General features: G+C 31.3%; 1 protein-coding gene across 2 annotated transcripts in view; it reads left to right on the top strand.

Moving 5' to 3' along the window:
• The first annotated feature begins 6,679 nt into the window (after positions 1-6,679).
• The window catches only part of LOC135144252 (uncharacterized), a 50,180-nt gene continuing 40,509 nt past the window's right edge, over positions 6,680-16,350 (top strand). Inside the window, exons 1-12 of one of the 2 annotated variants that reach the window (XR_010283052.1) lie at positions 6,680-6,812; positions 8,705-8,736; positions 8,939-9,019; positions 9,080-9,136; positions 9,194-9,223; positions 9,275-9,358; positions 9,411-9,810; positions 9,865-10,923; positions 10,979-11,288; positions 11,378-11,591; positions 12,719-12,943; positions 13,032-13,401. Coding sequence is in view for 1 of the 2 variants with exons in the window: in XM_064076232.1 (XP_063932302.1) it covers positions 10,172-10,923; positions 10,979-11,288; positions 11,378-11,591; positions 12,719-12,943; positions 13,032-13,324 (1,794 nt within the window). In the remaining variant the exon portion in view is untranslated. Of the gene's footprint in view, positions 6,813-8,704; positions 8,737-8,938; positions 9,020-9,079; positions 9,137-9,193; positions 9,224-9,274; positions 9,359-9,410; positions 9,811-9,864; positions 10,924-10,978; positions 11,289-11,377; positions 11,592-12,718; positions 12,944-13,031; positions 13,593-16,350 lie in introns of those variants that run through there. The other variant, XM_064076232.1, reaches the window with a different exon arrangement.

The following is a 16,350-nucleotide window of genomic DNA, read 5'->3' as shown; positions in this document are numbered from 1 at the left end:
ATTGCATTTAATCGTAAAAATATCGCTTTTATGTATCCACCCATGCTTGCAGACTTCTGTTCGTGTCTTCAGAGGGATACCGCGAGATCTGGCTACAATAGGAGTGCCAATCGTTCGAAAAAAAAGACCTTTTCTAATGAAAAATGAAGTATTGTTTTATTAATTTTGTATGATTTCAAAAAATTCAATAAACACTTGTCATTGTGATACCTGATGTGATAGGTTGGGTACCTATTCTCCATATACTAAAGAAAAAAATGTTTTATACCCATATCACATCATAAAACATAGATAACGGGTGTTTTGTTTTTCTTACTTTTTGGGACACTTGATTGCAGTTAATCGTAAAAATATCGCTTTTATGTATCCACCCATGCTTGCAGACTTCTGTTGGTGTCTTCAGAGGGATACTGCGAGATCTGGCTACAATAGGAATGCCAATCGTTCCAAAAAAAAAGACCTTTTTCAATGAAAAATGAAGTATTGTTTTATTAATTTTGTATGATTTCAAAAAATTCAATAAACACTTTTCACTTTGAAACCTGATGTGATAGGTTGGGTACCTATACTCCATATACTAAAGAAAAAAATATTTTATACTCATATCACATCACAAAACATAGATAACGGGTGTTTTGTTTTTCTTACTTTTTGGGACACTTGATTGCATTTAATCGTAAAAATATCGCTTTTATGTATCCACCCATGCTTGTAGACTTCTGTTGGTGTCTTCAGAGGGATACTGCGAGATCTGGCTACAATAAGAATGCCAATCGTTCGAAAAAAAAGATCTTTTTCAATGAAAAATGAAGTTTTGTTTTATTAATTTTGTATGATTTCAAAAAATTCAATAAACACTTTTCACTTTGAAACCTGATGTGATACGACTCTTTCAAGCACAATCCTCAATTGAATTTGAGGTAAGAAATTTTAACTACATACTGTGCATTCTGTGAATTTTATTTTTTTTTAATTTGTTGCATAGTGTAATTCATGAAATTATTTTTTTCTATTTAACAACATAGACAGAGACAAGCTTAAAATTACAGAAAATTATAGAGCATTTTGTTGTGCTTCTAAAGTTGCCAGCTAGGCTTAAAAACATTTTTTGGTGATTCTGTCTCAAAATCATTCATTAATTACGGCTATTAATAAACGATTTATATATTAATGGGTTAATACAGCAATCAGATATACCCCCGCGCACTTGATGTGAAATTTTTTATTTAAATGTTATAAATATCATGAAATTTGGAACTGATTTTTAGCAGTTTCGTGTATGAAATTGCAATCACCGGAGAAGTATTGCAACCAACTCGTTTGTTAATAGGCGATTATTAATCGCCCTTATTAACAAGTATTGATTAAATAATTGCTATGGAGCATTGTAACTATTTTGAAGAGGGTCTATTTATTACTAGTTTAGCGTTCTTAAATTTTTTAATTAATAATTTGAAATATTAAAGTTACTCTTAAAGAATATGCAATTTTAGATCTCTAAATCAATCTTAAAGTTTCTAACACATATTGTACCATTTTGTGGTAAAAATTTCGATATTTTTAGGATTTTAATATTAAAAAATCTTAATTTGTGATTTATGTTATGTGTAAGAAAAGCTTAGATATCATTTAAAAACTTTATGAAATAAACTAGAAAATTTTTGTGCTAACATTTTTTTTACAAATCTGTAAGCCTAAGGTCAAATAAAAATTGCATTAATAAATCCCAAGTGTAAAATTATGTTATTTTATAAATTTTCTTAAAATTTTAGGTGGGAATAGGTATTCAAATTTTGGTTGAACTAACTCGATAGACATGTACAACTAGTAAAAAGAAAATGTTACTAATGTCTATCAAACTTGCATATCTGTTAATAAAAAAAATCGCCTTGGCGTTAATTTTATTAATGAGTTATCCGTTTGTCATGGCACTAATGGCGTCAAAAAGACAGGCAGATAAGATATATTTTTGGTTTTTATTATTTTCTTTTGTGACACTTTTGCATATCCACTGGTTGTAAATTCAACTTTCAAGATACACAAGAAATTTTACAGATCAATACAATGTGAAGCGATTTTCCATAAATTTAATGTGGCAACAATGTCGGGATTGATAACGTCGGTTTACTGTGCTATTTATACTGAAACGGGACTGAGAAAGCTGTTGAACATAGTGGGTCTGGTAACGTTGGATGAATATGGTGTTAACATTTTTCAAGGAATAATTTTACCCCTCTACTTTTTTTTAAGTTTGTTATTGCAAAAACCATTAAATTTATTATATTATACTCGGAAAAACAGCCGGGCTTGGTAACGTCTGTTTAATATGTTGGGCTTGGTAACGACGGTTGGATACGTATATATATATATATATATATCTCCGGTTCAGTTTGAGGGCTTTTTTTATATATATTGTTCACTTTGAGGACTGAGACACCAGTTTGGGGACGTCCCCAAACACACCCGATTTAGTGGATATATTTAACGCTGAGTTTAAGGACCTTCCCAGCGGTATAGCGTCTGTTATGAGAACTAACCAAACCATTGCTTCAAACCAATTCGTACTAAAATATCGACAAAGTTTTAATGGTTGCAGATATTTGGAACAAAAATTAAGAAAAAAAACTTTGAAATTAGTCGGGATGGTGAAGATAAATGGAAGTGGAGCACACTGTGTCCCCAAACACTACATTACATAGATTTAAACACTGCGGAATGCAATTGAATTAGCACTTTAAAAATCAAAGTTTGATAAATAATAGAGATGTACCGACTGTAGGTCTGGCCGACTAACCGACTAGCCGATTGTTCGGCCAGTAAAAACCGACTAGTCGGCCGACTGTTCGGCTTTGCTAAAACCGGTTTATAAATGCAACAGACAGTGTGTTTTTTTTTCTATTTCTCTGACTACCTTAAAAATTTGTTTTATTTTAATAAAAGGAATAACCAAAGTTCCTTTATTTTCCAAAAAAATATGTTAAATTTGTTTGGATAATTTTAACATTTAATTTTTTTTAATAACTCAGTACAAAAATAAAGAATAACACAATTTAGGGCCAGTTTATACAATATTTCAACTGAGATTAAGTTGATCGCGCATTTAACAAGGCCATTAGCGACGTCTGATTGGCGTAGAGTCCATTATATGGTACTTTAACGCGGGGTTAAACATTAAATCGCAATTAAATATTTAATTGAGGTACTGTAAACCGAGTTTAGTTGTTTTATATAGTATTTTAATTTTAATAAAAAAAAAGCCGACCGATCGGCTGTTTAGCCGACCAGTCGCCGACTGCCAGCCGACGATGAAAAACGGCCGAATAGTCGGCTTATCCGACCGGTCGGCCACTAGTCGGTACATCCCTAATAAATAACAATTAAACCTTGAAATAAGTTTACTATTTCAATTGTTGAAATATTAAGGGCCGGTTTATAGAAATAGAAAGCGAATTAAATATTTAACCCTTGATTAATTTAACAGACGAATAAAATGTAGAATTTGAGCCCGTGATTGGGTAAAACATGCACGTTGCATAGCAACGTACTTCAATTACACGTTAATCGCGAAATCACTTTAAATTCGCTTCCTATAAATTCGACCTAAGCTTATTTCAAGATTTAATTGTTATTTAAATTATTGCAACAAACAACTTCATTCGTTAATGGAAGAATGTAATATCGTACTAACACTGAAAAGAGAGGTTACTAAACTAAAAAGTTTATTTTTTTTTTCAACAATTATTAGTAAAGAACTATTTTGTTTTCGCTCTCTATTATTTTAAGAAAAATGTTTATCCATATAGAATAAAAATGCAGCTTAACTTGAAAGTATTACCGTCTACATGCAACAAAGCCAAAAAATTGGCGATTCGTTTATGTGACCCTATTCCAATAGTTTCCTAATTTGACAGAGTAAGTAGGTTTTTGTCAAAACAGTTAAGCCGTAATCTGAGAAACATATTCATGACCGTATTGGTTTTTCGTTGCAGAGTTTAAAAAATTCATTTTACAAGGTTCCTAAACATAACATTTTGTAATCCACTGTAGTTTTTGGAAACATATCAGATTAAATGAAGAATTAGAATTCTATAAAAATATTTATTGAAATCCTGTTGTTTGTCAAGGTGCGTTTAACATTTTCCTACAGATATTTGACTAAAAGTGTCAAAAACATCTGTTCATCTCAAGTCAGATAAGGTTGAAAAGGAAGATTCTCGTTTTGTTGTAAAAACCGACAAGGCCATCTTGTTTAAACAAGTTAATAAGCATTTTAGAATTTTTATGTAAATTAATGATTTTGGACATTCCGATGCAGAATTTTAAAGGCTCATTGTACCATGTCCCCAAACAGAACATCTTGTGATCCATTGCCGTTTTTGGAGACACTCAGGAATCGAAGATATGAATTGTTAGAAATCTCTTCAATTTTTGGCTGTTAAACAAGAGTATTTGTTAAAATCTTGTTGTTTGACAAGGTGTGTTTAAAATTTTCACACAGATGTTTGACAATAAGTGTTAAAAGTATCTATTTACGTCATGTCAAGTAAGTTTGAAAAGAAAAATTATTCTTTTTTTTTAAACCGACAAGGCCAAATTTTGTAAACAACTTAATAAGCATTTTAGCGTTTTTATTTAAATGAATGGTGTTGAACATTCTGATGCAGAATTTAAAAGGTTCATTGTACAATGTCCCCAAACTGAACATTTCGTGATCTATTGTCGTTTTTGGAGACATATGTACCAGATTAAATGAAGGATTAGAAATCTCTTCAATTTTTGGCTCTTTAACTGAATATTTGTCGAAATGCTGTTGTTTGTCACGTGTTTTTAAAATTTTCCCACAGATATTTGACAATAAGTGTCAACAATATGTATTCACGTCAAGTCAGTTAAAGTTGAAGAAAGATTCTCAATTTTCGTAAAAACCAGTAAGGCGAAATTTTTTTAACGAGTTCACGAGAATTTCGGCGTTCTTATTTAAATTAATAATATTTTACATTCCGTTGCAAAATTTAAAACGCTCAGTTTCCATGTTCGCAAACAGAACGTCTTGTGATCCATTTTCGTTTTTGAGACGCACAGGAAGATATGAATTATTAGAATTCTCTTTCATTTGTGGCTCTTGAACTGAGTATGTGTTAAAATCCGATTATTTGACAAGGCGTCTTTAAAATTTTCACACAGATATGTGACAATAAGTGTTAAAATCTGTTTACGTGAAGTCAGGTAAGGTTGAAAAAAAGATTTTCATATTCTCTTAAAACCGACAAGGCCAAATTTTGTAAGCAAGTTAATGAGCATTTCAACGTTTTTATTTAAATCAATGGTCTTGAACATTCTAATGCACAATTTAAAAGGTTCATTGTACTATGTCCCCAAACTGAACATTTCGTGATCTATTGTCACTTTTGGAGACATACCAGATTAAATGAAGGATTAGAAATCTCTTCAATTTTTGGCTCTTTAACTGAATATTTGTCGAAATGCTGTTGTTTGTCACGTGTGTTTAAAATTTTCCCACAGATATTTGACAATAAGTGTCAACAATATGTATTCACGTCAAGTCAGTTAAAGTTGAAGAAAGATTCTCAATTTTCGTAAAAACCAGTAAGGCGAAATTTTTTTAACGAGTTCACGAGAATTTCAGCGTTCTTATTTAAATTAATAATATTTTACATTCCGTTGCAAAATTTAAAACGCTCAGTTTCCATGTTCGCAAACAGAACGTCTTGTGATCCATTTTCGTTTTTGAGACGCACAGGAAGATATGAATTATTAGAATTCTCTTTCATTTTTGGCTCTTGAACTGAGCAAGGTATGTGTTAAAATCTGATTATTCGACAAGGTGTGTTTAAAATTTTCACACAGATATTTGACAATAAGTGTTAAAATCTGTTTACGTCAAGTCAGGTAAGTTTGAAAAAAAAGATTTTCATTTTCTCTTAAAACCCACAAGGCCAAATTTTGTAAGCAAGTTAATGAGCATTTAAGCGTTTTTATTTAAATTAATGGTCTTGAACATTCTGATGCACAATTTAAAAGGTTCATTGTACTATGTCCCCAAACTGAACATTTCGTGATCCATTGTCGTTTTTGGAGACATACCAGATTAAATAAGGGTATAGAAATCTCTCCAATTTTTGGCTCTTAAACTGAATATTTGTCGAAATGCTGTTGTTTGTTACGTGTGTTTAAAATTTTCCCACAGATATTTGACAATAAGTGTCAACAATATCTATTCACGTCAAGTCAGGTAAAGTTGAAGAAATATTCTCAATTTTCGTAAAAACCAGTAAGGCCAAATTTTTTTAACAAGTTCACGAGAATTTCAGCGTTCTTATTTAAATTAATGATTTTTTACATTCCGTTGCAAAATTTAAAACGCTCAGTTTCCATGTTCGCAAACAGAACGTCTTGTGATCCATTTTCGTTTTTGGAGACGCACAGGAAGATATGAATTATTGGAAATCTCTTTCATTTTTGGCTCTTAAACTGAGTATTTATTAAAATCCTACTGTTTGACAATATTGCGTGCTTAATTTTTTCCTATTTGACAACAAGTTTAAAAACATCTGTTGATGCGAAATAAGGTAAAGTAAAAAGATTTTTTTTTATTCCTTCCCAGATGTGGCGACTGACGATTGTTGTTTCCGGCCTGGTTTCCGTTACCACAATAATTGCGATGCGTTCAGATTAGTTGCAGCGCAAAAACAGTACGTGTTTTGATTGATGTATTCCACCGTAATTCATATAATAGGAGTGATATGTGTGATAGGTGACGTTAGTGTTGTGGAAACAATGAATATCACAGAGTAAGTAAACTGAGTTTACGATATTATTTTGCTTTCGTACAAATGTTTCCCGCAAAAACCGAACAAGGTTAAATGTTAACAAGAATTACTAGTTTCGCTGAAACAGTTTTCACAAAACGTTTCCATTATTACAACCCCTGATCGCGTTCCTGGCATTCAATGTTGTGGAAATGCCTCATGGTGTCACAAAAAATAATTCCTTTTCGCGCCCATGCTTTCCCGTATAGGAGGCCATTGTTATGTAATCAACATGGGCAATGGACTAATGGACATGCTTACTTTCTTCCCACATCTCAAAACATAGATAATCTCCGAAAGTACTGGGTCGGTTGTTATCAAATTTTGTTATTTATATTTTGTCTAATCATCCGCACCAGTAATGTGATGACGTCACTTCAAAATTGTACTTAGTAACTCAATTTTAAATTGTATAAAATAACATAGTCCTACACATGTAGTTTATGACTCCGTGTTGAGTTTTTATCCAAAACGTCCAGATTTTTGGACAAAAAATCAAAGGTATAAAAAATATTTTGTAATTTAATTTTGAATCTGCAGAACTGAATGCTTTGAAATCTTGCAGATGTTTTTAAGTTATGATAGGCATGATAAATTTTTACTAGATATATTTACTTATCCCCTCCAAAAAAATTAATGACATCACCTCAAAATTTTGCCGAATAAATCCTATCTAAAATGGACAATATATGATGAGTCTCCACTTATGATTTATTACTACATGAATATATTTTAGATTTGCTTATACAGGGTGTCTCAAGAAAATTAATGACTGAGTGAATTTAGTTTATGATTAAATCAAGAATTGCAAAACGGAATACTTTGAAATCTTGCAGACGTTTTGAAGTTATTGTAAGCATGGTAATTTTTTATCTGTTTATCAACCCCAAAAAATTGATGACGTCATATCAAAATTTTGCTGAATATATCCTGTCTAAAACGTGGAAAATATGATCAGTCTATACTTGTAATTTTATCACTGCATTCAAATTTTTTAGATTTGCTTATACAGAGCGAGTCAAAAAAATTAATGAACCAGTCAATTTATTTTATTGGATAAGTCAAGAATTGCAAAAGTGAGTACTCTCAAATGTTACAGACGTTTAAAAGTTATTGTAAGGATGGTAAATTGTGGATCAAAATATACCTGTTTATTCCCCCAAAAAATTGATGACGTCATCTCCAAATTTTGCCGAAAAAATTCTACCCAAAATGTACAAAATATAGTATGATGAGTTTTGACTTGTGATTTATCATTGCATTTATATTTTTAAGACTTGCTTTAGCAGGTGACTCAAAAAAATTAATGAATGAATGGGAAATGGAGTGTTTCCCCGAACATTTTTGGAATATAATACTGTTATTCTTAATATTCCACTGCACCAATCCAAGTTGCTATAGGTGTCCATATAGAAATGTTGATGACGTCATCACAAAATTGTGTAGAGAAAAAGCTCAACTCGAAAATGTGGGACATGTTTCATTGTGCAAGTTCTGTTGTAAGAACTTTCGACCAATTTTGTCACATATTATTGACTTTTCGAAATTTTGTCAACAAATCGCCTCCTTACAATTATGATTTCGTTACAGAATTTTCTTGTCATTCTTACTTGAAATGAAATAGCTATTAAATACCTAGGATGTAATAAATGTCATAACAGCCGCAAATGTCAGTTCGAAATCCAAGCGGTATCGACATACATACAGGATACTGTTATGGCTTTCCTACGAGCCAACGTTTATAAATGTAAACAGGCATTTAATAGACAGAAACCGATTAAATATTTTAAAATACCAGTGGCAACTCAATAATTAAATTAACTGCTTACTTTGATGGTGATAATTTCATTTATACATATATTGTTATTTTATAGGAAGGAGATAGGTCATGAAAGGATACTGTTTGGTAAGAAAAAAGAGTATATGGTACTTAGGTATACAGGTGTTCAAGATAGTAAAACAAAAAAAAATTGGATTTACTAAATTTCCGCAACTCAATGCAAAATTCTATGGAAAATTTACATGGGATACCTGGCTACCGCCAGTAGTATTAATTTCACATGGCTTATTTATAAACTATAAAAAACATTGCTATCCATTGTTTTTAGATACATTTGGATTATTGTATACAAATAACAGTCTATCTGTGGTTAAAAACCCCAAAGAACAAAATTGTCTGCAACTTACAGGTAAAGAAAAAAAATTAAACATTTCAGAAAATATAAACATTTTATTTTATGTTATCCTAGCAAATGAAAAAATCATAAAAAAATGTTTCAAACAATTAAAGACAGGATGCCACGTTGGTAGGTTTCACAAAATATTAATATTTTACTTATGTACTATTTGTACAATTATTGCAGAAATTCGAAATGAAGATATTTTACATTCAGGTGAGTGTTTACTTGTGCAATAAAATAAATAATTATTTATTAACACTACAGACAACCCAAATGATAAAACTTGGAAACAAGACTTGAATTTACCATCAACATCAATTTCTACTCATTGTCGGTATGCTATTTCAGGTAAGTATTGCAATCTAAATAAAAATTGCAATCATTTTCTTTTACATTTTAGACGAATCTGATGATGAATCCTCAGTGGCTGAAATGAGTTCTAGCGTGACAAGAGTCTTATTTCCCACCAAAAAAACTAATAAAAACCATTATCCACCATCAACATCAAATTCTACTTATAGTCGATATGTTATTTCAGATAAGTGTTGCTATCTAAATAAAAGTTGCAATCATATTCTGTTACATTTTAGACGAATCTGATGATGAATCTTCAGTGGCTAATATAAGTTCTAACGTGAGGAGGGTCTTATTTTCCACCAAAACAACTAATAAAAAACATTATTCCACGAAAAATAACATGTGCGTGTATTGTCAAAAATCTAACGCAAAATTATCCAGACATTTAGTTACGGTTCACAAAAACGAAAAAGAAGTGAAGGAATTATTAAAATTTCCAAAAGGTCAGAATACATGACGTTTGAATTAAAGTTACAATAATATTTTAATTATTTTAGGATCTCATGAAAAAAACAAAATCTACGATACTCTGAGAAAAAATGGCAATTACAAATATAACGTTGAAAACGAAAATGAAATTTTTCTAGTGAGGCACATAATAAAGAAGTTAATAGTGATAATTATAAACCTTGCGCTAATTGCAAAGGCTACTATTCCTTCAAGTCTCTACGACAGCACTATGCACGATGTGCCAGTGGAACAGTAGAAACTGGTAGACGTAATATTTTGATTAAGAGCCGGGCAATTGAACGAAAGGCCCACTGTCGGGCTAACACAGTTTTAAGAGACATTGTACTTCCTGTTATGAGAGAAGATGAGGTTTGCAAAGTGGTGAGATACGATGAGTTGGCCATTTTATTTGGCAATAGACTCACCGTTAAATTCAAGTCGCCACATCATTACGATATGATTCGAGCAAAATTAAGATTAATTGGGCGGTTTTTGCTTGCCCTTGAAAGTGAGGGGGTAGAAGTACAGGATTTTCAGGACGCTTTAAGACCACAACGCTTTGATGATGCAATAAAAGGGATAAACGCTGTGGCTGGACTTAGAAATGGGAAGTACAGTTCACCTGCTACGGCTTTTTCATTAGGCTTATTGTTGAAAGATGCAACGAAGTTGTTAATAACAGAATGTATTAAAAAGGAAGACAATCAGCGTAAAAAGAATGCTCAAGATTTCCTCAAATTGTTGGAGTCCGAATTAAATGCTAGCATAAATAAGACAGTAACCGAAAATTGGTCGGAACGGCAACGTCAGAAAAAAGTTATTTTACCTTCGAGAGAAGATATAAAAATTCTCATAACTTTTCTTCACAAAAAAAGGAAGAGGCTTGTGGAAAACCTAAAAGAAACGTTTTCTTACCATGACTGGTTGGAATTGTCTAAAAGCACGCTGGTGTCAATTTTAATATTCAACAGAAGGCGTCCAGGTGAACTAGAGAGATCAACAATTGATGATTATAATGGCTATGTAAAAATTGATTCATTGACGAATAAAGAAATCTATGATCCCCTAAGTGAAGAAGGAAAGAAATGTGCTAGAGAATATGTTAGGTATTTAATAGTCATGAACGAAGTATCTATAAGTGTCTCTATCAATTTATTTCAGGTTTAGAACTAGAGGAAAAAAGGGTCGAACTGTACCAGTCTTATTAGATAAATTTATGAATGTATGTGTAGATGTCATATTAAAAGGAAGAGAAGAAGCTGGTGTTTCGAAGACTAATCCATACATATTTGGTATACCGACCGATCACAAGACACCTAAATATTTAAGAGCTTATCGTTTACTAAAGACATATGCCGAGGATTCGAAAGCAAAGTGTCTCAGTACATTGAAATCGACTGAGTTGCGAAAGCATATAGCCACAACATCCGTCAAGTTAAATTTGGCCGAATTTGAAGTGGAAAATTTACAGGTAGCTAAAGGAAACACGTAATTTTGTATCAAAATTTTGCTTTAAAATTCTTGAGTTTTAATTGATTCCTTCTAAATTTTATATTTTAGCAATTTATGGGCCACGCAGATAAAATACACAAAGAATATTACAGACAACCACTAGTAGAAAGAGATATATTGAACATGTCTAAACTTTTAACATTTGCACAAGGTGATAGATCTGAATTTCATGATATTGCCGCAAATAACATAGATCAAAATGTAGAGCTACCAGTTGAAGAAAGTTCTCAAGAACATACTGCTCCTGATTCTCCTACCGCAAGTATGTTCCTTAATTTTGTTATGACATTTCTAAAATTGTCTAATATAATAAAATAATAATAATAATAATAATCGTTTTTTGTCCAACAGAACTACATTCCAATTAATGGACACTTATAAAATAAATTAGAATATAATAAAATAAAGTAATTATTATTCTACAACTAAAAAAAATATAAATATACAATAATAATAACAAGAATAGTGGTACATAAATAATTGAACAATTAAGCTATCAGTACAAATATTAGCCCAAAACAAATAAAATAAATTAATCACAATATAATGATAAATCAAAATCCAACTCGTGTGCTCCCAACCGCTCACGCAAGAGACCTTGTATTTCAAATACGGAGCAATTAAAAGTGTCGCAAGAACTATTGGCACTTTCAAACTTATTTAGGTAACATGAAAATACGTACACGGTTGCCTTTCTGACAATATTTGTTCGAGGCATAGGTAGGATAATCAATGCCGAAACCAGAGAATACTCTACACATAAAAAATGCAATTTTACAGAACAATTTTATTTATATTTTATAATAAGTATACAAAACAGATACTATGATAAAATATAAAAAAAACAAATTTTCTAGATTATACATATAGGTATATAATATAAATATTATATAAGTTCAAAATAAAATCAACATTAAAAAACTTGTCGCACCGGTTACATGTTTCTGAGTCTCCGTTCAAAATAAAAAAAGGTTAATATGACATTATTCTTGGTTAGTACAACATAATTTTTTGCAAGGGCCTACTCCGCCTATAGCTATTTTTGGCACTGAGGATAGTATAAAGTAACGCTATATTAAATTAATAGTTCTTTTATATAGTTTTAATTAAAACTTAAAAAAATAATTTGTTTTTAAAAGCAAAAGAAACTCCGCTAATTTTCTTGTATTGCTACATGTCGTTTTTATTAATAAAAACTTTACAAACAGTATTTGCTTTAAAAGATATAGTAAAACTAACTGTAAAAATTCAACAAAACTTGTAGCATTAAAAAAATAAATAAAACAACAAAATGCCATGATAAATACAATCCAGTTTGGTAAATAATCGTTACATAAGTTGTCGATAAGTTATTCGTTATACCAGTTACTGCAAATAAAACATTTTCAGACATTTCGAGGAAGGTTTACAAAAGGGCATGGTCAACACCAGAAAAAAAGTGTGTTCTGCAGTGTTTTCATGAGGATATTAGAAAAGGAGTAACACCATCTGCTAATAAATATAGTCGAGTGTTGGCTGAAAATTTGGTACTACACAACAGGAATATAACCTCACTTAAAGCTTATATTAATAATTTGATCAATCGGAGAGACAAAATTCCTGAACGAACACAAGGTAAGATACAAAAACTTTACATATATGTATCAGTAAACATTTTGTTTATACATAAAAGAATTAAATTTAAATAAGTTATTCATGACAGCCCGAAGAAACTATTGGACTACCCCTGAAAAAAAAGCAATCCGTTCTGAATTCAGCCACCATATCCAGAATCAACGTTATCCTAGCATGACGGAATGTAGAATTTCGATAGAGGAAAACCCAGATCTACAGCGCAGAACCCCAAAGAAAATATGGCATATATATATATATATGTTCATAAAGTGGGCTTTTCCGCACATTTTTCGAGTAAATTTCAGTCAGTTTGGCATATTTTGTGCTCTTTCGCACTGGTGCCAAACTACCACCGCACCCGGTCGGCAGTTCGGCACGTGATTTGGCAACATGGTATAGGATCGACAAACATGCAACAGAAAATCATTAATTGAAAGCAGAATTTCTTCTTTCCACAGGTAGATGGCAATATGAGAATATTTATCATAAGCAAAATCGGAAAATAGTGAATAATGCCAAAGTTCGGCGACCAATTCAAGCAGTAATTCAAATTTTTAACAAACAATTCTAGTACTGGGAACCAAAGGCATTATTAACTGTTTCAATTTTCGTATTTTGGTGACTGACAGCTATTTTCTTGTGTGCCAAACTGCCTGGTGCATGTGTACGGTACGCAATTAACAGGCAGTTTCGCATGATTTTTATTTTTTCCTAAAATATTTAATCATTTAAAAAAATATTTTTAACAACAAAAGACTTTATATTACGCGTAAGAATATTCGGAGCAAGGTAAGTGTAAGTATTATACGTACAGTATATATATTTTTTTTTATTAAAAAAAAAAAACATCACATTATAAATTGTGTTTGGACATGTTAAGTGGTTGCTGATGTTCCAACAGACCAACTCAGTCGGAAATTGACATCTAGAGATTTTTTATGGTGTAATGGTCCAATTTAAGCGAAAATTTAAAATTTCAGCAAAAATGATATACTTAGAAATTAAAAACGTCATTAATTGTCATAATTTTCTCATTTCGCTGACTGTGACATTTTGATAAATTTTAACGTGTGTGTCAAACTGTTGCTGCTTGCGTACAGTACGCATTATGCAGTACTTACTTAATTTTTTCGAAAACAAGCAAGTTCTGCAGTAAATAATGTATCTGAACGTAAAAATCGGTTTTTTAATGTTTCAATAGCCTAATACAAACCGCAATTTACATCTTAAACAAACAGGAATACTAGGGAAGTAAGGGTGCAATTGATTGTAATAATTTTCGTATTTTGATGACCGACCTTGACAGGTATCTTTGGTGCCAAACTGCCTGTTGCATGCATACGGTACGCATTTAACAGGCAGTTTCGCATGATTTTTATTTTTTCCTAAAATATTTCATCGTTAAAAAAAGGTATTTTTAACAACAAAAGACTTTATATTACGCGTAAGAATATTCTGAGCAAACTAAGTGTAAGTATTATGCAGTATATGTTTTTTTATTAAAAAAAAAAGAATATTTCTGCATTATGAATTGTGTCTGGACATGTTAAATGGATGCTCATATCCTAACAGACCTACTCAGTCGGAAATTGACATTTTTAGCAAACAGAAGTGGTTAGGGAAGTAAGAACAAACTTAAGTTTCACCACTTTCGCATTTTGCTTCAGTTGCCAGGGATTTACGTATTTATTGGACAAACTAATTAGAGATTTTTAATGGTGTAATGGTCCAATTCAAGCGAAAATTTTAAATTTCAGCAAAAATGATATACTTGGAAATTAAAAACGTCATTAATTGTCATAATTTTCGCATTTTGCTGACTATGATATTTTGATAGATTTTAACGTGTGTGTCAAAAATGGTTAAACTGTTGCTGCTTGCGTACAGTACGCATTATACAGTACTTACTTAATTTTTTCGAAAACAAGCAACTTCTGCAGTACATAATGTATCTGAACGTAATAATCGGTTTATGAATGTTTCAAAATCCTAATACAAACTGCAATTTACATCTTAAACAAACAGGAGATACTAGGGAAGTAAGGGTGCAATTAATTGTAATAATTTTCGTATTTTGATGACCTTGACAGGTATCTTTGGTGCCAAACTGCCTGTTGCATGCATACGGTACGCATTTAACAGGCAGTTTCGCATGATTTTTATTTTTTTCCTAAAATATTTCATCTCTAAAAAAAGGGATTTTAACAACAAAAGATTTTATATTACGCGTAAGAATATTCTGAGCAAGCTAAGTGTAAGTATTATGCAGTATATGTTTTGTTATTTAAAAAAAAGTATATTTCTACATTATGAATTGTGTCTGGACATGTTAAGTGGGTGCTGATGTCCTAACAGACCTACTCAGTCGGAAATTCACATCATTAGCAAACAGAAGTGGTTAAGGAAGTAAAAACAAAATTAAGTTTCACTACTTTCGCATTTAGCTTAAGTTGCAATGGATTTACGTATTTATTGGACAAACTATTTAGAGGTTTTTAATGGTGTAATGGTCCAATTCAAGCGAAAACTTAAAATTTCAGCAAAAGTGATATACCTAGAATTTAAAAACGTCATTAATTGTCAAAATTTTCTCATTTTGCAGACTATGACATTTTTTAAATTTTAGCGTGTGTGCCAAACTGTTGCTGCTTGCGTACAGTACGCATAATGCAGTACTTACTTAATTTTTTCGAAAACAAGCAACTTCTGCAGTAAATAATGTATCTGAACGTAATAATCGTTTATTAATGTTTCAAAAGCCTAATACAAACTGCAATTTACATCTTAAACAAACAGGAGATACTAGGGAAGTAAGGGTGTAATTAATTGTAATAATTTTCGTATTTTGATGACCTTGACAGGTATCTTTGGTGCCAAACTGCCTGTTGCATGCATACGGTACGCATTTAACAGGCAGTTTCGCATGATTTTTATTTTTTCCTAAAATATTTCATCTCTAAAAAAAGGGATTTTAACAACAAAAGACTTTATATTACGCGTAAGAATATTCTGAGCAAGCTAAATGTAAGTATTATGCAGTATATGTTTTGTTATTTAAAAAAAAGTATATTTCTACATTATGAATTGTGTCTGGACATGTTAAGTGGGTGCTGATGTCCTAACAGACCTACTCAGTCGGAAATTCACATCATTAGCAAACAGAAGTGGTTAAGGAAGTAAAAACAAAATTAAGTTTCACTACTTTCGCATTTAGCTTAAGTTGCAATGGATTTACGTATTTATTGGACAAACTATTTAGAGGTTTTTAATGGTGTAATGGTCCAATTCAAGCGAAAACTTAAAATTTCAGCAAAAGTGATATACCTAGAATTTAAAAACGTCATTAATTGTCAAAATTTTCTCATTTTGCTGACTATGACATTTTTTAAATTTTAGCGTGTGTGCCA

Source organism: Zophobas morio, unplaced genomic scaffold (genome assembly GCF_036711695.1).
Source record: "Zophobas morio isolate AGI-343-1 ecotype UQ-CSIRO unplaced genomic scaffold, CSIRO_AGI_Zmor_V1 ptg000087l, whole genome shotgun sequence".
Classification (NCBI taxonomy): Eukaryota; Metazoa; Arthropoda; class Insecta; order Coleoptera; family Tenebrionidae; genus Zophobas; species Zophobas morio.
This window is presented reverse-complemented; position numbering and strand designations above follow the sequence as displayed.